The 21,254-nt window shown below is 51.2% G+C and overlaps 1 protein-coding gene across 1 annotated transcript in view; it reads left to right on the top strand.

The window, feature by feature from the left end:
- HTRA1 (HtrA serine peptidase 1) overlaps positions 1-16,223 on the top strand; it is a 57,725-nt gene extending 41,502 nt beyond the window's left edge. The window contains exons 4-9 of the mRNA XM_027528696.1: positions 8,014-8,208; positions 9,221-9,253; positions 10,830-10,944; positions 11,565-11,622; positions 13,997-14,092; positions 15,510-16,223. Coding sequence (XP_027384497.1) covers positions 8,014-8,208; positions 9,221-9,253; positions 10,830-10,944; positions 11,565-11,622; positions 13,997-14,092; positions 15,510-15,678 — 666 coding nt within the window. The 3' untranslated portion in view covers positions 15,679-16,223. The remainder of the gene's footprint in view (positions 1-8,013; positions 8,209-9,220; positions 9,254-10,829; positions 10,945-11,564; positions 11,623-13,996; positions 14,093-15,509) is intronic.
- Positions 16,224-21,254: the final 5,031 nt, after the last annotated feature.

Below are 21,254 nucleotides of genomic sequence, written 5' to 3'. Positions count from 1 at the left end.
CTTTTGCAGATTCAGCAACAAAAATATTTTTGTAACAGGAGCACTTTATACTCTGCAAGGAAGAGAAAGAAGTCGTTGGCTTGCGTCATGAGGTTAAAAAAAAAGTTGCCAATTTTTCTTTTAGTTTTATTGGTTTGTTTTATGGCCCTTCCTTCCAAGCTTTGGGGAATGAGGTTGCAATGAGAGGAGCGCTCAAGGGCTTTTAGGCAAAACCCAGGGTGGCCAGAAGCTGAAATGTTGATGGATCGTTGTTTTGAGGTCTGCTCTCGATGATTACTGGCTGAGCCAGCGTCTGGAGAATTCCAGGAATCCCCTTTCCTTTTGGGCTGTGAGAGTCTGCAGGAATCATCTGACCCCTTTGGGGAGTCGTATGAGAAGAGATTTATTAAGGGCTCTGAGGCTTGTTTTGACCTCACCAATTTAACCATTGGCTGCTAAGAGGTTTTTTGGAAATCTACCAGGTCTTCTGGAAAGATCCCTAATTGTCAGAGCTGGGGTGACCCTGGACATCACCAGGCTCAACTCCCTTATTTTAGAAGTGATCAAACTGAAACCCAGAGAAGTCTGTCGAGTGACCCAAGGTCAGAGTGAGTTAATACAGATGTCCTGCTCCCTGGGAAATTGTGCTACCAGTCTATCTAGAGACCGAGGGTGGCCGTGTGTGTGTCTGTGTGTGTGTGTGTGTCTGTGTGTGTGTGTGTCTGTGTGTGTGTTTGTCTGTGTGTGTGTGTGTCTGTGTGTGTGTGTGTGTCTGTGTGTGTGTGTATCTGTGTGTGTGTGTCTGTGTCTGTGTCTTCACTCTGCACCACCCTTTGTGGATGCTGGGGGATAAGCCTGTGGCCAGCCATAGGCAGGGCGCTTGCTCACCACAGGCCATTTCTTCCTGCAGGAATCAGAGTTGTGATGACCCTGCAGGGGGAGGCCAGGCCACACAGAGGGCTCACGAAGCAAGTGGTGCCCCACAGACTGCCTCCACGCCCAGCCCGGGCTTGGCTGAGTGTAACTTGGGCTCCCACTGGGAGAAGCAGTGTGGCCGGGGTCCTCACCCTGAGGATGCGTGGCCTCGGCTCCCTCAGTCTCGCCTCTGTTCTGACTTGCCCTCAGCTCTCCCACGGCCCTGTTGTGTGTCATCTCTGCTCCCGCCTCCTGCTCTGTGAGAAGGTCTGGCACTGGCAGCTCTTTTCTGCTGCATCTGGGCAGTGGGCAGAGGGGACTGGTGAGAACACCTGCGATCTCAGTGAGATCACTGCCATCAGCTGTGGGACCGTTGGTCCCCTGGTGTGTAGGCTGGGTACGATGCCTGTCCCATCTGCCTGTTGACTTAAATAACAGTCACGACCTAGAAGCTGAGACTTACGTTTTATTGGGTGGGAACTTTTAGGACTTCAGTCCAGGGAGACAGCATCTCAAGTGATCCTGGGGGAACTGCTTGGAGGAGAGGGGAAGAGCCAGATTATATGGAAGTTTTGCAACAAAAGGCAGGTAGTCTTACTTATCAAACCAGTCAATCCTAAAGGAAATCAACCCTGAGTATCATTGGAAGGACTGATGCCCCCCTTCCCCAGCACCTAACTCAGGCGCATCCTGAGGGGCTAAGGCAGCCTTGGGGGCCATGATCACCCCAGCCCCCACGAAAGGACGGTTGAGGGTAACCTTGTGACCAGATGGTGGCTGATGACCCCCAGGGAAGAATGGGATGTGCTGGGCCCTTCTGGACTCTCAGCCCTTCTGAAGAGACACACAAGGGAGCAAAGAGCCTATTACTTCCAGTTAGTGTTGTCACAACCTTGAGTATCAGCAGAAGAGCTGACTCATTGGAAAAGACCTGATGCTGGGAAAGATTGAGGGCAGGAGGAGAAGGGAGCAGCAGAGGATGAGATGGTTAGATAACATCACTGACTCAATGGATGTGAATTTCCAGGAGATGGTGGAGGACAGAGGAGCCTGGTAGTCCATGAGGTCACAAAGGGTCTGGCACAACTTAGCAACTAAACAGCAAAGTCTTCACATCAAAAGATTATTGTTAATAAAAGCAAACCAGATATCCCAAGTTAGGGAATTTAGTGTTTTTTTATGTATGGGATGAAGCAAGAATCTGGGCTCACTGAAATCATTCCTTTCTTATGCATCTCTGCCATCCTGGGTGTTTCCTGTGTGTGTTTTTTTTTTGTTTTCACATCATGAGCTGCCTTGGGGTTCACCATAGGGAGTGGCTGCAGTCTGATGGCTGGTATCCTTCTCCTTCCTGAGTGCCCTTAGGGCTCTCTAGCTCACATTAGAGGGCTGCAACCGCTGATGACTGTGGCATCCTTGTCTACTGATATGGCAGGAAGTACTTCATTTCTCATGCCCTCAGGACAGAGCATGAGGCAGGTAGGGCATGTGGACAAGGGGGAGGTTTGTCTACAAGCCACTTGTATCTCACGCTGACAGTCCTGGCAATTTGTGATCATTGCTTTCCTTTGAAATAATGCTTTCCATTCCTTCTCCTCTTCCTCCCTCCACTCCCCACAAATCCGCCTGAAGCAATATATACTTGCAGCCCTCTTCAGACTTGTATTAGGATCACCACTATAAAAGGAACCATTTTTTCCCTAAGCTTCAGTGGACACTGATGGTGACCCACCACGAAGCCCTCTTCCGTCTTGCTGGCACAGCCCTGAGTCTGTTTTCGGTCCACTCCTGACACCCCCGCCCCAGCACCTATCTCAGGCAAATCCTGAGGGGCTAAGGCAGCCATGGGGGCCATGACCACCCCAGCCCCCACCAAAGTATGGTTGAGGGTAACCTTGACCGCCAGGGAAGAATGGAATGTGCTGGGCCCTTTTAGACACTCAGCCCTTCTGAAGAGACACACAAGGGAGCAAAGAGCCTATTACTTCCAGTTTGTGTTGCCACATCTTCATGTCCTGCCTGGAATGATGGTGGCCCTCTTGTGGCCGTGAGAAAGGCTGCCGTTGATAAGCTGGAAGGAAGGAAGGAGCTGCTTCTCGCCCTTGCCCTTGAGCCATGGAAGTGATCAGTCCTCGCACCGCTCTGCCCTCGAGCAGGTGGATGTTTATTTTATTTGCATTGGTTTTTCTCTTACTTGCGGCTGGAAAAAAAAAAAAAAAAAACCTAGTTAATTCACTCAAATCATTTTTTAGTGTTGATCTATATTTAGCCCTTAGGGAAGATTCTCTGCTGAGTGGCCCTAGGGGAGGGAGATGGATTTTAGCTCTTTTTATTGCTGTGTGTCCTGATGATTTGTGTGTCTACCCACCCGTCAGACAGTAAGCCTGGTGGGCACGGGTGGATTTCACTTATCTTTTGTGATCCCTGTGCCAGGCCTGGCCCTTGGTGAATACTTGTTGAGAAGGTTCTCTTTCAGTGTAGGCATTATTTCATGGGAGGGGTACTGCCAGGCCTGCTGGTTGTGGGTCCTTCGTTTGTTGTCATCTAAACGAATGGTAAGAGCCTTCTTTAATCATGCTATGTATGTGTTAGCAGTAAAACATGCCTCCATGCTTTAGCAGTAAATCTATCACACCATTTGTATCCTGCTTACGGCTTATCATTAGTGACTTAACACGGACATGGCGCGTCTGGAGTCCACATGCAAGATTCTGACACCCTCGTCTGGGCTGTTTCTCTGTCGACCTGGGTGGCATGGCCAATGACCCGGGGGATCCGTGTTCCCTTCCAGCCCCTCTTGCTGACTCTGCTGACTCTGACTCTCATTTAGCACCAGTGAGTCACTTACAGGCTGAGGGCCACGTGCCTTTCAACTTAGACTTCCTGCCTCTCCCACTGGCCTCCCAGCCTCCTCCCTCTCATCAGCAAAAGCATGACCTTGAGAACGGGCAGTATGATGGACTCACGTTGGGATGCCCTTCGTGCTGGAGGGGTTGGGATAACATGAGGCTCTCCTGGTGAGGTTCAAGGGTTCTTGCTTGGCTCTGGTCCGGAGCCTCAGGGTTGAGCTTTCGCCACTACGAGCTCTCCACTCCTGCTTTGCTCCGTGCCTGACTGCATTTCACCTTCCCCTGCAATGGCTGGAGAACCTGAAGATGAGGAACAGGAGCTGTGCGTCTGCCCATTCTTCCTCCTTCCCCTCTGCTCCTGCCTGCCTGCCAAGTGGAGGATGAATGTCCGTGCCTGTGCTTCATAGGCGTGCTGCGAGGCTCTGGTGAGGTGATGAGATGTGGGCAGCAGCTGTCAGGAGCCAGGCTGGCATCTCCAAGATGGCCTGTGGCCGGGTCGCTGCAGAGCGAGGCTCAGACAGAGTGTCTGCCGCCAGGAGCCTGGAGACAGCTTTGATGTGGGCGGCGTGGGAACCAGCCTATGGACTGCAGTGCAGGGTTAAACTGGGAATTGGGAGGGGGTTGAGGGTGGGCCCCAGGGTTTTCCTATCCCCAGGTCAAGGCTGAGGCATGTCTTGGCGTTTCCCGCTGTATCTGCATTGCATCTTCCCCAGGTTCCCCGGTGGAGTGTGTGTCTAGACAGCTATGGAATAAAATGCTCAATTACCAAGTAGGAATTTGGCCAGTGGAGGTATCGCTGCACCGAGCAGACAGGCCCAAGATGAGGAGAGAGACTGAGAACGAGCCCCTCTTGTACCTAAAACAGGCTGGAGAGCCTGGCGCTCGCAGGACCAGCCGGCACCTGCGGAGAGCAGAAGCCAAATGGCCCACGAGAGGCATTCTGACCTCCTGAAGGGCTGTAAATCTGGCCTGGCCCACATGTCCAGCCCCTGTCACTCCCTTGCAAAGATTTCTTCCTACAATTAGAATTCAGATTAACACTGACAAGGAGTGAAGCTCTAAGAGCTGGGAAGCCTGTTCTCTCATTTAGCCAGGCTGCTTGCGAGCTGTGAGGAGTCAATTCGGCTCTGAGCCTCAGTTTCCACATCTGTAAAATGGGGAAAAATATGCACTAACTGCCAAGGCAGTTGTGAAAAAGGGCTTTGTCACCTGAGGGGTAAAAGATCATTCCTTCCACATCAGTCCAAGCTTCATAGTCTAAGAATCCCCCTTAAGATATGTCCGCTTGCTTATTTCTGTCTTATGATTGTCCCTTAGAATCTAGGAGATGTTTCTGTGAATAAAAATTAAGCAAGGTGACACCCAGTGCTGCCTTTCGTGCAGGTTTGGCCCAGTGACCGCGTGTGAGCTGAATTTCTTCCCTTTGTGTTGAAGTGAGGAGTGGTCCCTGGGGAGACTCTGGGCTTGTATCACTGGTGTCCACTGGTCCCAGCCTGTGTGGTCACTCCAGTGAGTGACTTTACTGCACTGGAGCCCAGCTGGTACATGGGGTCCTCTGGGCCCCGTTCCTGGCTGCAGGCCTGCTCCTCTGCTGGGAGCGCAGCTAACCTGAGCCGTACGTGAGCCCTCGATTCTCTCCTTCCTCCCGGGGGCTCTCTCCTCCATCCATACGGCTTCTGCTCCCCACAGCGTTGCCTGCTTTCCTTGGCCCCTGGCTCTAAGCTCAGACTTAGAGACAGGAGTTCCAGGGAGCACTGTCTTCAGGCCCCTCTTCCTTCGAAACCCACTGTGATGTGGCCCCCTGGGTCTGGCCCCCTTTCCTAGGGGTGGAGGTGCAGGGACAGCGTTGGAAGATGAGTGGATGCTAATTAAGACTCCACGGTGAGTCCTCCCGTGCAACTTTCTGATGTGGTTCCTGGCTTGCTGCTGCACTGATGTGGTCTGGGCCCACCTTCTGGGTTTGAACTTGACTTCTTGCCTTGAAATTGGTGAAAAGCAACTGGAGAACCCAGCCCAGGAGCCATGACCACCATGTTCAGCCCTCCAGCCCAGCTTTGAAGGCTGTCCCTGGGTCCTGAAGGAGTGGTAGTGTCACCCGGCAGGCCTCCCCCAGGGTGGCCGAGTGCTCATCACCGGCTCTGACTCCTGTCCGCTCACCCCCTGTGGCTGTTGGATGAAGTCATCCCTGGCAGAGGCAGCTGGCATGGGCCCAGGGTAAACAGGCCCTGCTGAGCTCATTGGCGCACTTCTAGATGAGCTCGGGAGTGGGGGCTTGCAGGCCTGCCCCACTCCAGAGCAGGACCATGCACTTCAGCCTCGGGGAACCACAAGGGCAGTGTCACTGTCAGGGCAGACCTGTGCCCCCAGCCTCCTCCTGGGTGCGGAAGGGGGACGGTGAGGGCTGGGAGACATGGCCTACTCTGTGGGAGTTTACTTGGTGGGGTTTCCCCCACTGAGTCTGCGCAGACCCTGACGTTAATCACAGTAACACAGCTGATGCTTCCATGCCCCACTTACATGAGGTACCATTCACAGAGCTGTTCCGATCCCAAGGCACTGAATTCTCACATCAAATCGATGAGATCAGTGAACTGCATCATTCCTGTTTTCCAGGTCAGAACACTGAGGACCAGAATGGTTGTAAGGTCCGGCCACCATCTAATCAGGCCACTTGGTCTGAGCTCTGGACTGTGGTGCTCTTCTAGGCCTCTTAGTATCTGTGATCTGAGGGACATCATTTTTCACGTGTCTGTGTGTGTGTTAGTTGCCTAGTCGTGTCTCTTTGCGACTCCATGGACTGCAGCCTTCTAGGCTCCTCTGTCCATGGGATTCTCCAGGCAAGAATACCGGAGTGAGTTGCCATTCCCTTCTCCAGGGGATCTTCCCAACCCAGGGATTGAACCCAGGTCCCCCGCACTGCAGGCAGATTCTTTACCATCTGAACCGTGCAAGGGAAGCCCTTGAGTTTTCTGATCCAACGTGTTCCTGACCAGCATCTTGCTTATTTGGGGTCAGAGGGGGTCTTTGTGGCTCAGTACCTTTGTAGTGGATGAGAGTCTGGGTTCAGTGTTGTAGTTTTAAGCCCCTGGCCTATCTCAAGTCACCCAGTTGCTTGGAACCTCAGTTTCTTCATCTGTTAAATGGGCCCGGTGACCTCCCCATCCTATCAGCTGGTTTCTGCTCCGTCCCTGGCAGAGGCGATGCTGAAATAACCGCTGGTTTCCACCCACCACGCCCTCCCAGCCTCCTCTCCTCTTTGCTTCGTTTTCGAGGCGGACAAACATGAGGACTCTTACATTACAATTAGCATGAGGCCTGGGCCAGGTCTTTGCTTTCTGGGCTGGTCCCCGTTGCTTGGAGCAGCTGCTCATTTTGACTCAGGAAGCAAATGCTAGAGGGACTCAGAGGTTTGCCTGGCTCTGGGGAGGAAGGGAGGAGAGCTTAGAGCTCTCCAGGACGGAAGCCCCGCGCTCCTCAGCCCTTGTGACTCGAGCTGGTTTTGTTTTGTCGAGTTTTGGTTTGAAGAGTAGTTTGGGGCTCCTGACTCTACTGGCCTTCACAGGTCATTGGGGATCAAGCAGGCTTTGTTGGATTAATCAGCCCGCCTAGGGGCGGGGGGAGCAGAGATGGTGGTGGAGGACTTTACCAGGAGAGGAGAGAGCCCACCTCTTGGGTCTTGGTGTCCAGTGGCCCTGGATGCCTTGCTGTCCCCAACCCCACCTCTGCCCATCACCAGGATTAGCACAGAGATGCCCCGGACTAAGTCAGGGCAGCTCCAATCCCTCAGAGCTCCTGATTCTTCAAGACCTAGGAGAGACATGCCTACAACAAGAGGGGGCTGATCCACTCTTCCTCTCCCCTGGGGCTGTGGGCTCTAGATCCTTCCTTGGGACTTCACTCTCTACCACGCCTGCGGTCGGGCTTGCCCCAATCCTATACTCGCCCCCCTCTGTCTCTTGGCCTCAAGGTTTCAGAGCAAATCTGTGCTGACAGGTTCAAGATGTGCTGAGACCCTGAGCTGGCTGGCCTCCAGTATCCATCCCACGTTTTTTCTGGCGTGCAGTGGCAGCTTGCACTTGACCTGCCATGATTATCTTGGGTGGGAGGGACGTTAGTCCTCAGCTGGGAAGGGAGGTCACGCCTGACCTCGGTTTCCTGCACGGCCCGGTGAATACGAGTGGCCCCCAGTGCCTGGCATTCTGTGACATCCGTGCGTTTACCCGTTTTGTTCACTTAACCCAACGCAGCAACGCCAACTTTGTGTTTCCAGGGAAAGCTGCCCGTGCTACTGCTTGGCCGCTCCTCGGAGCTGCGGCCGGGAGAGTTCGTGGTCGCCATTGGAAGCCCGTTTTCCCTTCAAAACACGGTCACCACGGGGATCGTCAGCACCACCCAGCGTGGTGGCAAAGAACTGGGGCTCCGGAACTCGGACATGGACTACATCCAGACAGACGCCATCATCAACGTGAGCCTGTGTGCCGCAGGGTTGGGCTGCAGTTGGGAAGCTGGGCTGGGGTCAGGAACCGGGCTGGACTCAGGATCCTCATGGTGCTTCCAATGGGGTCCTTTTGAACCCCTAAAGCAGACAAGGCAGAAGGGCTGGTCCTCAGCCTGTTGGCAGTCTCCAGGGACTCCTGTGACGGGCACTTGAGATTTGCCCAAGTCTGCAGCCCGGAGGAGTTCTCCATCCCCTCGGTGCCCTGCCCCAGGGTCAGCCACCCCTGGGTCGAGCTGCCTGTGCAACCTTGTGGAAGGAGGGATGCTCAGCTACGCACAGGCTCTGCAGCCCCCAGAGGTGTTTCCACTGTCTTTGGGGCGCACAGTCTGAGCACCAGGCCAGCCCATTCGATGTCCAGTGAGGTCAGGGATTGTCCCACACAGTCTCATCAGTGGAATCTTAATTTTAAGTCACATTTTTCCACTTTAGCTATTTCCCTTTAGGACTGACGTTTCTCAAAAAGCATTTTCCCCTCCATCTAATAAATAAGAAACACAGCGTGTTTTGTGCACTCGCTGCCTCTAGTAGGCTTTATTGCCAAACCTTCTTGTGATTTGCATGAAGTAATGGAAATAGAGCAAATGGTGTGGATTTTCAGGCCCAGCAGCAAAATAGGGGTCACATAGACGTGGAGGGGGTTGGCACAGATTTGAAAGACCGCCACACTGAGCAAGTGGGTAGCCAACTTATTGTTGAGAGAGGGAAGATGTGTTAGGTGTTTGGGGAATTTGTTGTTGACCTCTGGGCTTTGGAGAAAAAAAAAAAATATATATATATATATATCAATATATAAATACCCCATTTATGGTACTACACTCTCTGAAAACTGTTAAGGTCCTTTGTTTTGCCAGCAAAATATTAGGTAGATAGGAAGAAATCTCAGGAAAGAATTTGCACTCAGGGGCCTACCAGGCAGGGAGGTAGATTGGAACATGTAATGATATAAACTCATAACCTTTTAATTTTTGCTTATTTTCAGTATGGAAACTCCGGAGGCCCATTAGTAAACCTGGTAAGGCTTTCAAAAAATCTATCTACGTGTCTTTTTTTTTTCCCCCTTTTGATTTCTTTTCAGATATGAACTTGCCAAAGCATATTATCTAATCCTTTCAAATTGAAATCTGTGACTGTACTGTACCTTGCAAATGTCTCTTCTTATCTTTTCTGGAAAGAGTAGGGCATGCTGGTGTTTGGATTGGAAATACTATGCCAGCGGACATGCTTGTGTCTCCACGTTATAAGTAAAGGCATTGGAATTCAGGTTTGATCCAGGACCAGTTAAAGGAGCCAGTCTTTATTTTGAAGGTGTCAGCAGTTCTGGCTTGCCCCCCAGCTGCCTAAGGAGCTGGCTTGGCTCATCCACAGGCTTTGTCTTGGCCAGAACCCTCCCTTAAGACCTGGCTTGGAATGAGGAGTTACCCCACTCACAAAGATGTCACCTAAGTTTGTGTTTTATTTAAACATGAAAAGGGAAGCCTTTGAATCAGATTGTCAGAGCCAGGATGCAGCTCAGGGTCCCCTATCCCAGCCCTCATTTACAGGTGATGAAACCTAAGCCGTCTTGTTTAGCAAAGCCCAGGAGGGCAGTGCCTCCTGGACGGTCTCTCAGAGTTGGGGACTGAATTCCCAGTGCTACGGGAAGTGTGCAAGGAGTGACTTACCCACTCCTGGCAGTTTTCCCCCTAAGCCCAAGTTGGACAACCTTTAAGATTAGTGTTCAAAATAATGGGTGGATGGCACGAGGCGAGCCTATTATTCCAGGATGGTTTCCTATGGTGTGGTGTTCGCTAAACTGTGAATTTATCTTGAATAGAAACACACACACTGGCTTCCTCCACAGTTTACAGCTGGTTTTCAACAAGCAGAGGAAATGAGATTTGATTGTGAGGTTCCGCCTCTCCCAGATCCCCGAGGCTGCTCGGAGATGAGGGTTTGTTTTCCTGGTGGTGAAGTCTGTCCGCCCTGAGCGCTGGATGGTTCCTCCCTGATGTCAGCAGAGGAATCTTGAGACTCCTGGAAACGGGAGAAGCAGGAAGGTGTGGATAGCCACCTAAAGGTCTCTGAGGGTTTTTTTTGTTTGTTTTTTACCTTTTATTTTATCTTGGAGTAGAGCTGATTAACAATGCTGTGATAGTTTCAGGTGGACAGCAGAGGGACTCAGCCAAGCATACACATGTATCTATTCTCCCCCAAAGTCCCCTCCCATCCCAGCTGCCACAGAACACCGAGCAGAGTTCCCTGTGCTATATATTAGTAGGACTCTGGGGCTTTTGGACATGTATTCCCTGCCCAAGGAGCAATTGTACATTTTGAAACTTTCTGATGCTGTGCTTTCATTGTGTTGATCACTCAGTCCTGAGTCCAGTGGGTACTGATTCTTCCATTGCTCAGCTTAGCTTAATGCTGTGCACAAGTCAGGCCTCTCGCTCTGCGACGCAGAAGCCCCATCCGTCCGGCTCCTCCTACCCCAGTCATATCTCTGAAGAAGCTCCAAGACTCCTTCCGTGCAAATTCTCCACTCTCTCTCGGTGGGTATCTTGGGGTGAATCTTCCTGGATTCAGCAAGCTATTTGCCTTTTGCTTTTCAGGATGGTGAAGTGATTGGAATTAACACACTGAAAGTGACAGCTGGAATCTCCTTTGCAATTCCATCTGATAAGATTAAAAAGTTCCTAACGGAATCCCATGACCGACAAGCCAAAGGTAAAGCAAACATCCCCGGCAGCCCACCAGAGATTTTAGGCCTGGGGCTTGGCTACCCCTCAGAAACTGGAGGGCAGGGAAAATGACCCCCTGAAGGTCAGCCACACCTTTCCTATCAAGAAGGGAAAGGAATGCATGTCATTAGGTCATCAATGTTTGACTGTTTTTTTGGCCTATGATCATGCGTGTTTCATATGGTTCAGTCTATTATGTACCAGGCATGATCCTGGGTGATTTCTGTACATCATTTCACTGTATTATTCATTATGTCATTCAATCCCTTTGCCTGATCAGGTGGGACTTAGTCCCATTTTACTGATGAGAAAACTGAGATTCAAGGAGCTCATTCAGTCCACAAATGTTTAGTGACTCTTCTGCTCAATGTCAGGCTGGGGGTTTGAAGCTCAACAGGGTCCCTGTCAGGTGTGCTGTTTACCTTCTACCTGGGGGAGAGAGGAGGCAGGTAGGGTCCCAATCAGGATTTGAACCACAAGCTGAGAGCATCCCTGTATGGCCCTGACTACACAACAAACTGGGGGGATGGAACCCTATTGCTCCTGGTGTCCCCGGCACAGCCTCCAACTGGGCTGACCTTCTGCTTCCTTCTGTGGTCCCACCAGGCAAAGCCATCACCAAGAAGAAGTATATCGGCATCCGAATGATGTCACTCACACCCAGGTCGGTAACGGGATGTCTGTGTCTGTCTGTGTCGTAAATTCACTTACTGCTTTAAGTTCAAATATTTATTTGTTTAAAATTCAAATATTTAATTTACGTGGCTGTTCCAGGTCTCAGTTGTGGCACGTGGGATCTTTGAGTTGCGACACGTGAACTCTTAGTTACCACGTGTGGGGTCTAGTTCCCTGAGCAGGGATTGAACCCAGGGCCCCTTGCACTGGGACCTCTGAGTCTTAGCCCCGGACCACCAGGGATGTCCCTGTGTCTTAAATTTAAAACAGACTAACTTCAGAGGACTCTCACGGGCACCCTGAAAAGAGAAACCTTATTCTGCCTCGAGACAGCTCAGTGTCTGATTTAAGTACATTAGGAAAGAGAGGAGGGGCCGTTAACTTTGGCCTCACATGGGCTTCCCTGGTGGCTCAGATGGTAAAGCGTCTGCCTGCAATGCGCGAGACCCGGGTTCCATCCCTGGGTCGGGAAGATGCCCTGGAGGAGGAAATGGCAACCCACTCCAGTACTCTTGCCTAGAAAATTTCCAAGGACCGAGGAGCCTGGTAGGTTACAGTCCATGGGGGTCACAAAGGGTCGGACATGACTGAGCGGCTTCACTTTGTTTCGTGTTGTTTTATCCTTCATGTTTGTTTCTGGGGTTCTGAGCAGATCCTTCCTTCTGAAAGATTCTGCTTTTCTTTGAAAGAAAGAAAAGAAAGTGAACTGAACTCCGGGTCTCCCGCATTGCAAGCAGACGCTTTACCGGCTGAGCCAGCAGGGAAGCCCACGCTTTTCTTTGAAGGCAGGCCTGATGAGCCCAGGTGTTGGTCATCGCCCCCCCCCCCCCCCCCGCCCCCCGCCGCCCCCCCTCCACGCCTTCCTCTCCCCACCTGGTCTGTTGAAACCCACATTCCAGGAGTGCCCTAAGCCCCTCCCTCAGCACCCCAGAGCGCCCTGCCTTTCTTTAACTCTGCCGCCTGTGGGCTGGGGCTCCTGGAATGCCAGGCAGGGCGGCATGACTGATGGGCTTGTTTTCCCCGAGCTGGTGAAAGTTGCGGTATGTGGCTGCCAGACGCATGACATACTGGTGTTTGAACCTTGATGAAAAAACCTGGTGTGATTGTAGGCGTCTTGGTACCTAAGGGCCTGGTTGAAACTCTTAGAAGTTAAGTCGGCAAAGAGCAGAACCTGTTGATATAAATACTAATATCTTAATTACTGTAATTAACGGGCAATTAATTAATTGTGAACACACAACTATTAGTTTAGACACGTGTGATAAATGGTGGTGCCTTTCTTAGCTGGCTTGCCAAGACTGAAATGTGCATCAGGTCTTGTCTTGGAACTCTGAGAGATGGAAGCCTGGGGGATGTAGGGAAGGGAAGGGAAGGAATGTGGGCCTGGGGGTCCAGCTTCCTGGGTTCCTGTCCCAGCTCTACTGTTTCCTGGCTTGTGACCTTGGCATGGCTTGAGCCCTGAGTGCCTCAATTTTCTCCTCTCTGGGATCAGGATAACCGGGCAGGCTTGCTGGTGTGTGGGGAGCACTGAGTCAAAGCTGGGGTACGTGGGTGATGGCAGTGGTCACTAGCCACGGGGAGCCCACCCACCCTTTTTCGCGTGCTTGCTCAGTGCCGGGCACGGGACCAGGCACTAGATCTAGATAAGATCATGGTCCTCCTAACAACCTCATGGCGCTGTGCCTGTTTAACAGGTGAGAAAAGCCAGGCACAGAGAGGTTAAGCAACTGCCCAAGATCACACAGTCAGGAAGGGGCAGGGCTGCGGTTCCAGAGCAGGCCGACCATTACACTGTCCTGACTTCTTAAGTGGTGGTTGTTGTGTGTCCAACTCTTTGTGACCCCATGAACTGCAGCATACCAGGCTCTTAAGTGGTAGCTACTCTCAATTAATTAATAAAAATGATAATGCTAAAACGTTTCTCTTGCTGTCATCCAGGAAATCTTTGACTCTAGGAAATAAGCAATTTGCAGCAGAATCAAAATCCCTGGACCCCTCCAGGGATTTTGGACCACTTCCCTCGACCACTGCCACTTTGGACCACTGGACCACTTCCCTGGTGTTCCAGTGGCTAAGACTCTGCACTCCCAGTGTAAGGGGCCCAGGTTCGATTCCTGGTCGGGGAACTGGATCTCACATGGTGCAACTAAATATCCTGCATGCCACAACGAAGAGCTGGCTCAGCCAAATAAATAAATAAGGAAACATTAAAAAATAATAATAAAAAGGAAACTTCAACAGTAAAAAAAAAAACCTGATTTTTTTACATTGGAATTTGACATTAGAATCAGGGATGGAAGAGAAGCCCTGTGGGAGCCCCGTTGTTCTTAATGGTTAATCCAGGTGTTCTTTCTCCCAAGCAGCAAAGCCAAAGAGTTGAAGGATCGCCACCGAGACTTCCCCGACGTGCTTTCAGGAGCGTATATCATTGAAGTAATTCCTGATACCCCCGCAGAAGCGTGAGTTAGAATCCCTCTCCATTTTCCTGATAATCGTGTGTTTCCTGGAGGTAGGGGGCGGGGAACTGTTCTTTTCGTCTCCCCTCAGGTGACTGTAAGGACCCTTGACAGAATGGTCCAACATCTGTGTCCGTCCTGCCGGTCAGGGCTTCCGACCTGGCTCAGCTCCGGGCTCGTCGGCAGGAGGAGGCTTCCTGGCTAGACGTCCTCTTCAGGAGGGAATCAGATGGACTTGTTAGGAGTCTCTGGGACAAACCTGGCTAGATGGGGAAAGACGGTTGAAGGAGCAGTGTCTCTGAGACCTCAGGCAGTGATCCTGGCCTAGGCTGCTAGAGGCATCTCTTCCTGAGGGCTTCTCTAATTATGCCTGTTACCAGTCAGGCCTTACTTATCCACACCTCTAGAAAAATAGCACAGGGAGCATCAAAGTAACAGGGAAAGAAGTTGCTCAACCCACAGTCAGGTTTATTACCTGTGAAAGTGTTAGTCGCTCGGTTGAGTCAGACTCTTTGCAGTCCCATAGCCTATGTGGACATAATATCCACGGAGACGCGCTAGACCAGGGAGTGGCCAGCAGACTGTTCGCAGAAGCCAGATCTGGTCTGCTGCCTGCTTTGGGGTTAAGATTAGATTTTGCATTTTTATTTTATTTTTTGTTTTAAAATGCATTTATTTTTTATTGAAGGATAATTACAGAAAGATTTTGCATTTTTAAATGGTTGAAATAATTTAATTAAGAACAGTTATTTTAGGACACTTAAAAATGATACGAAATTCAAATTTTAGTGTTACGTAAATGAAATCTTACTGGGGCACGGCCATGCCCAGCAGATTATATATTGTTTGTGGTGGCTTTTGGACTCCCACGGAAGAGTTGGGTTGTTGTGTTGGGGACCATCTGGACTGCAAAGACTAAAATATTTCCTCTCTGGCCATTTACCAGAAAACTTTGCTGACCCCTGTCCTAGGCCACTAAGGTGCATAACAGCTTATTTGATGCTGTCATACACAAGAGTTAAGGTTACAGCAGCAATAAGGCAAAGCGGTGCCTCACAGTGGAACCATACCTGTGGGCACCGTAGAGCTGTAATACCCATGACAAGCAAGCTGGCCACCGTGGTCGCTGGCGTGTCCTCACTTCCTTTGGAGTCAGTCTGTGATAAGATCATACAAATGCCCGCACACATTTCTACAGTGGACATGATTGCTGATGTGGCCCAAAACCCTCAAAAGGCAATAATGCAACCCATGGGTGGTTTAAGCCATTCTCACAAAAGTTAACTACCATCCCACCCTGTTTGCTCTGGGCTCTCGGGTCCTAAACTGTGCCTCTGTAGAGGTGAAGTTGCTCACCTTTCCTGGCCGCTGCACCAGGAGACGTGGAAACATTGCAATCATATTTCCCTTTGTGTTGCAGTGGGGGGCTCAAGGAAAACGATGTCATCATCAGCATCAATGGACAGTCGGTGGTCTCCGCCAACGACGTCAGCGACGTCATTAAGAAGGAAAGCACCCTGAATATGGTTGTCCGCCGGGGCAACGAAGACATTATGATCACCGTGATTCCCGAAGAAATTGACCCATAGGCAGAGGCATGAGCTGGACTCCATGTTTCCCTCAGAGAACTCTCCAGTGGACGATGCTCGGTGACTCTGGGGCTGGTGGCACCGGATGCCCAAGACTTGACTGCCATGTTGCTTGTTCCGCAGAAACACTGGCCAGCAGAACCCTTCTTGATAGTTCGCAGGCAAAAGCCAATGTAAAACGTTGTAGACCCGCAGGCAGAAGCTCCCCCTTCTGTATCCTATGTACGCAGTGTGCTTTTTCTTGCCAGCTTGGACCGTCCCTTCTCGGACAGTCAGCATTTGTCTTCCCCTTTAACTGAGTCACCATCTTAGTCCAGCTAAGGCTGTTGCTGTAACGCATAGATAAGAGGAAGGTCCCATGGGAGCCAGGATGGTACTGGGCGTGTTTATGCTTTCTTCCGAGTCAGCACCCAGAGGAGGGAGATGCCGAGACAACGAGAGGGTGAGCACTGGCTTCTGGAATGGCCACAGTTGCCTCTTTTAGGAATCTCTTCAGAACTGGGAGCACAGTGACTTGAGTTATTAAAATACTTGTTCATACTTTGCATCCTGGTGTCCTTCTTTCCCGGGAACAGCTGGTTACAGTCTCTTTGAATCGATTATCATGTCAACAGCCTGCTCTTTAAACCATGTTGTCTGTGAGGGTTGAGCTCGAGGTCTCACCAGTTATTTCAGAGTCAGCCTGGGGGTTCACGCGTGCTGGGAACACTGTGCCCCGTCACCCCGGATTCCTGAAAGAGGCTTGAAGTCAGTTGCCTTTGCATCTGGGGCTTTTCAAACTAAAAAGAGGCTGTCAACCCCACATATCATGCAATCAGTCAGCAAAGAGTCCCTGGGCCTCTAGTCTGTGCCAGGCGAGGCATAGGCTGAGGAAGAGGGGTGAGCACAGAGCGGAACCCCAGAGCTTCCGCTGAGAGACCAGGTCTCTTTCTGAAAGGGAGATGGTTCAGGAGACCAGGATGTGACCTGAGAGCAGTCCTGAGTCTTTAGAAAGTACAGGCTGAAGCTGATTTCAGCTGTCATGGGCTCTGAAATAGAACCTTAAATCTTGGGGGGGTTTGGAGCAGGGCTCCCCTGACACGTCCTAGAACAGACACAGCCTCAAGCAGCTGTGGACCCCTTTATCTCCAGGGGTTTGGGGAGATAAGCTTCCAGGAGTTTGGGGAGAAAGCTTCCAGGAGTTTGGGAAGCTGGACCCAGGAAAACTTGAGCTTGGGAATTTCCACAGACCTGAGTGCCTGCACACATCACAGAGGGGGCTGTTTACAACCAGAGCAGAGGGTGAAGGCTTTCTAAGGGTCAGTCATCAGGAGTGGGTACTTGAACAGGATGGAGGTTCAGTTTTGTAGATTGAGAGCTTTAACCGTCCCTCGACCGCTAGACCTCGACGATCCATTCGTAACAGAGAGGCTAGGGCAGGTCAAAGGCCCAAGTGAAGTGGAGGTGTAGCAGAACCAAGCCCTCATCGGTACAATGCTTGGCAGCTGGGCCGCTGGTGTTCTGTGGGACACGGAGCGTCCCTCCGCTCCCTGCTTAGATGACCTTGTAGAGTCAGGGAGGAGCCAGCAAACGTTCTCCCTGCTGGCGTGGGTTTTGCGTTCCCTCCCTCCTCATTAAAGGTGGTGACTCAGAGAATGGCCTTCAGCTCCAGGGGCTCAGACTCAGATGTTCTGCCTCTTGGTCTGCTCCTCTGGTGGTCCCCAGGGCCGAGGGGCTGCCCCAGGTGGGGAGGATGTGCAGGGTGGCATGTGGGTGGCATGTGGTCAGAGGCAGCCCGGCCACAGCCCATCTGTCTTCGGCCTGTCATCCACTCAGGAGATCACAGATGGTTCCTCTGGAAGGAACTGGCCTGGCGGCTGGCGGGCCTGGATCCTCCATAAACACTCAGCAACATCTCCCGAAGGGCCACAGGGCTCTGGGTGGGGTCTGAGTTTTGTCTGCCCACGTGGAAGCCTACAAGGCTGCAGAAAGGACAGCGTGGCATGCTGTGGGCACATGCTGTGTTTGGTTACAAGCCTCCACCAGCCTCTGGGACCCTCTGTGCTCTGTGGATTACATATCCTTGCACTCCATACTCATCCTTTTAGATTTCACCAGATTCCTTAAAATAGATATTTATTCCTCTTGCTTTGGGCTGTGATGGAGGTCTTTGCAACATGAATTAGCCTTGAAACCTGGGAGGCAGAGCTTAGTTGAAAGAGCATGGTTTTTGGAGTTAGACAGACTTGGGTTTACTCTACTGTCTAGATCTTAGTGGCTGTGTGACTTTTGAATAGTTACTTAACCTCTCTGTGCCTGTTTCCCAGATGGGAATAGCAATAGTACTGACTTCTTATGGCTGTTGTGGGGATTAAATGAACTAATACACAGCACAAGGTAATCACTCAGTAAATGCTAGCAACATATATGTGAAGTGTCTTTGAGCCCTCTGTAAAATGGGGAACAGTAACAATGTCCCTCTTGCACTGGAGTTGTGAGAGTTAACCATGATAGCACGTACCACTAGATCAGTACAGCTGCTATTGTTTTGTTATTAGCCTGCCAGCCTGATGCTGGGAAAGAATGAGGGCAGGAGGAGAAGAAGGTGACAGAGGGTGAGATGGCTGGATGGCATCACCGACTCAATGAACTTGAGTTTGAGCAAACTCTGGAAGATAGTGAAAGACAGGGAAGCCTGGCGTGCTGCAGTCCCTGGGGTGACAAAGAGCTGGACACGACTGAGCAACTGAACGATGTTAACAAGCCTGCCATTGTTCTGGGGTTTAATGACACTCACAGTAGCTGACATCTGTTGGGTGCTTGCTGCGTGACAGACGCCATGCTGAGCATCATCCATTTATTAGCTAGTAGTTGTCCTCAGTTCAGCCCTGAGGTGGACACTGCATTTATCCCCTCTGACAAGTGAAGAAATGGCTGTTCAGAAATTAGGCCTTTTGCTTAAGACACGGAGCTCATAAGGGGGAGCTCTGATATAAGCCCAGGGGGTCTGAGCTCATGGCTTTTGTATGGTGCCATCTGGTCCATCTTTGTCTTCTTAGGACCAAGCCTTCTGGTCCCTCTGTCTCTGTCTAGCTTAAGTCTATCTCCACTTCTAGAAGGTGGTCATGGGGACCTGCGGGCTCAGCCCCTCTGCTGGGTTTCTGTCTCCTCCTTGCCCGTTTGGGCCCATCAACAACCACTTCTCTGTCTCCTGCAAAGCTCCCTCTGCCCATCCACCACCTCCCAATCTCAGCCCTCCAGGCTCCAGCCCTCTGCTTCCAGCTTTTGCAAAACCCTAAGCCACCAATCACAGGGCACATTTGCATTGCTGGCCAATCCCCACCCGGCCCTGCGGGAAGCTTCGAGACAGAGGCCCTGAGTGCAGAGCTCTCTTTGCTGCACTTTCTAGGCCCAGCTGAGTGGCGGTCGTGCCAGCAGCTCTGGACAGGAACCTGCTCTTTTCTGGCTTGATGTCTCCATCTGAAAATTGGAAGAGTGCCCCATGTCTGGTGGGTGTGGTGAAAGGCAGAATGTTTTTACAAGAACTTGCGTGCTGCTCGCCTCCACCCGGTCAACTCTTCAGACAGGCCCGAGCCTCAGAGATAGTGCTTTGATTGGCAGGCAAGGGCACTGGGCCCATTTTAGGTAAGTGCCACTGAAGGCAGGGCCAGTCTTGCTGAGGTTGTGCGGAAGGCTTGTGTCTGGGCGGGTGGACAGGGCAGGTTCCAGATGATGGTAAAAGCTGCCTTCCCCTTTGAAGGTGGTTATAAGCGAGGTCGGGGCCCTGGTGGCTCAGCCTGTAAGGAATCTACCTGCAATGCAGGACACCCAGGTTGGATCCCTTGGTCGGGGAGATCTCCTAGAGAAGGAAATGGCTACCCACTCCAGTACTCTTGCCTGGGAAATCCCATGGACAGAGGAGCTTGGCGGGCTATCCATGGGGTCGCAAAGAGTCGGACACGACTGAGCATCGAACACTTTCACTTTCATAAGTATGGTCAGGGATGTGATGGCACCAGGCTGGCAAGTAGGTTTTTCCTGTGTCCTGGTAACACCCGTCAGTTGTGGGACTGCCTGGAGCGTCAGGCTGAGTGGTTGTAAGACTTGGCGCAAAGGCATTTTCAAGAAGAAATGCAGGACTTCCCCGGTGGTCCAGTGGTTAAGAATTGGCCTGCCAATGCAGGGGGCTCGGGTTTGATCCCTGGTCTGGGAAGATTCCACCTGCCGGGCAACTCAGCCCGTGCACCCCAACTACTGAAGCTCGTGTGACTACCGTGCTCTGCAACAAGAGAAGCCTGCCGCAAAGAGAAGCCCGTGCGTGTGACTGGAGAGCAGCCGCACTGCGCTATAACTAGAGAAAGCCTGAGGGCAGCAACAAAGACCCAGCACAGCCAGACATAAAGAAATCCATAAATATTTTTTTTAAAAAATGAAGAGGAACTGCTGTCTGGGCCACACTTGCAGCCACTCTGATGATGCCACTGACAGCTGGGCTGTGGCGGGCAGTCTGATCTCAATGCTGCCCTCTGGGCCACGTGGCCCTGCCCTCCTGTGTCAGCCCCTCCTGACCCCATGCCTGCCCGCCTGGCAGCTGCGACTCACCTGCTCCACAGGGCCTCCTGCAGCTCTCCCAGGGCCACCGCCACAGGCCACTGCCCAGCTCTCCTGCTGGGAGTGAAAGATTGTTGTTGAATCACGCAAAGATGCCGGGATTCTTGGCCCCCGGAGGAGAAGAATTCCATCTGGAGCCAGAGACAAGGCTTGATCGCTCAGAGCTTTTGTTTAATAAAGTTTTATTAAAGTATAAAGGAGATAGAGAAAGCTTCTGACATAGGCATCAGAAGGGGGCAGAAAGAGTAACCCCCCTCCCCCGCCCCCCGCTAGTCTTCAGCTGGATGTTATACAGTCACTGGCAGTCTGTTAATGAAAGAAAGGAATGTCTTAAAACTCAGAATGGCACCAGGCCCCTCACCCATAAGATGCATTTTGGGATAATCTTGGCACCAAATGGTTTATCCTGGGCCATAAAATGATTAACTTGAATCTTGAAGAAGGGCAGACCACCACACAAATAGTTTCATTTACATAGATTAGGGGAACAATATCTGAGTATAACATACTGGTTTGTCAAGCAGGTTCTGAGCCAAGAAGCAGAACCGACTTGAAGACAGAGTCTGGGGTAAATGCATAGCACATTAGCATAGCTTAAGACAAACATTTCCATAAGAGAAAGGCCTTGGTTAACTCTAGGTTTGAGAATAGTTAACTTCAGGTGAAACCAGGTGTCATTATGGCAACACAGTATTTGAAGAGAAACCTCCTTTTAAATTTGTATAGAGAAGGAAAAAAATATCGCTAGTTTGTTTCCTCCTGCCGCTTAAGAGAGATAAAAATGTCTGACACTTGCAGGCTCTTTCCTCTGTTTGGAGACCCCTGGCCTTCCTGCCTGTTACCCTCTCAGGAGCCCACGCCGTTCTGAGGAACTGTCTTGAGAACCGGCTCAAGGAATGTGACCGTTTGCCAGCTGGATCTGAGAGGACCGTCAAGGATGCTGGCTTGCAGAGTCATCCCTTTTTTTTGTAGTATTTATTTATTTG

Source organism: Bos indicus x Bos taurus, chromosome 26, assembly GCF_003369695.1.
Source record: "Bos indicus x Bos taurus breed Angus x Brahman F1 hybrid chromosome 26, Bos_hybrid_MaternalHap_v2.0, whole genome shotgun sequence".
Classification (NCBI taxonomy): domain Eukaryota; kingdom Metazoa; phylum Chordata; class Mammalia; order Artiodactyla; family Bovidae; genus Bos; species Bos indicus x Bos taurus.
This window is presented reverse-complemented; position numbering and strand designations above follow the sequence as displayed.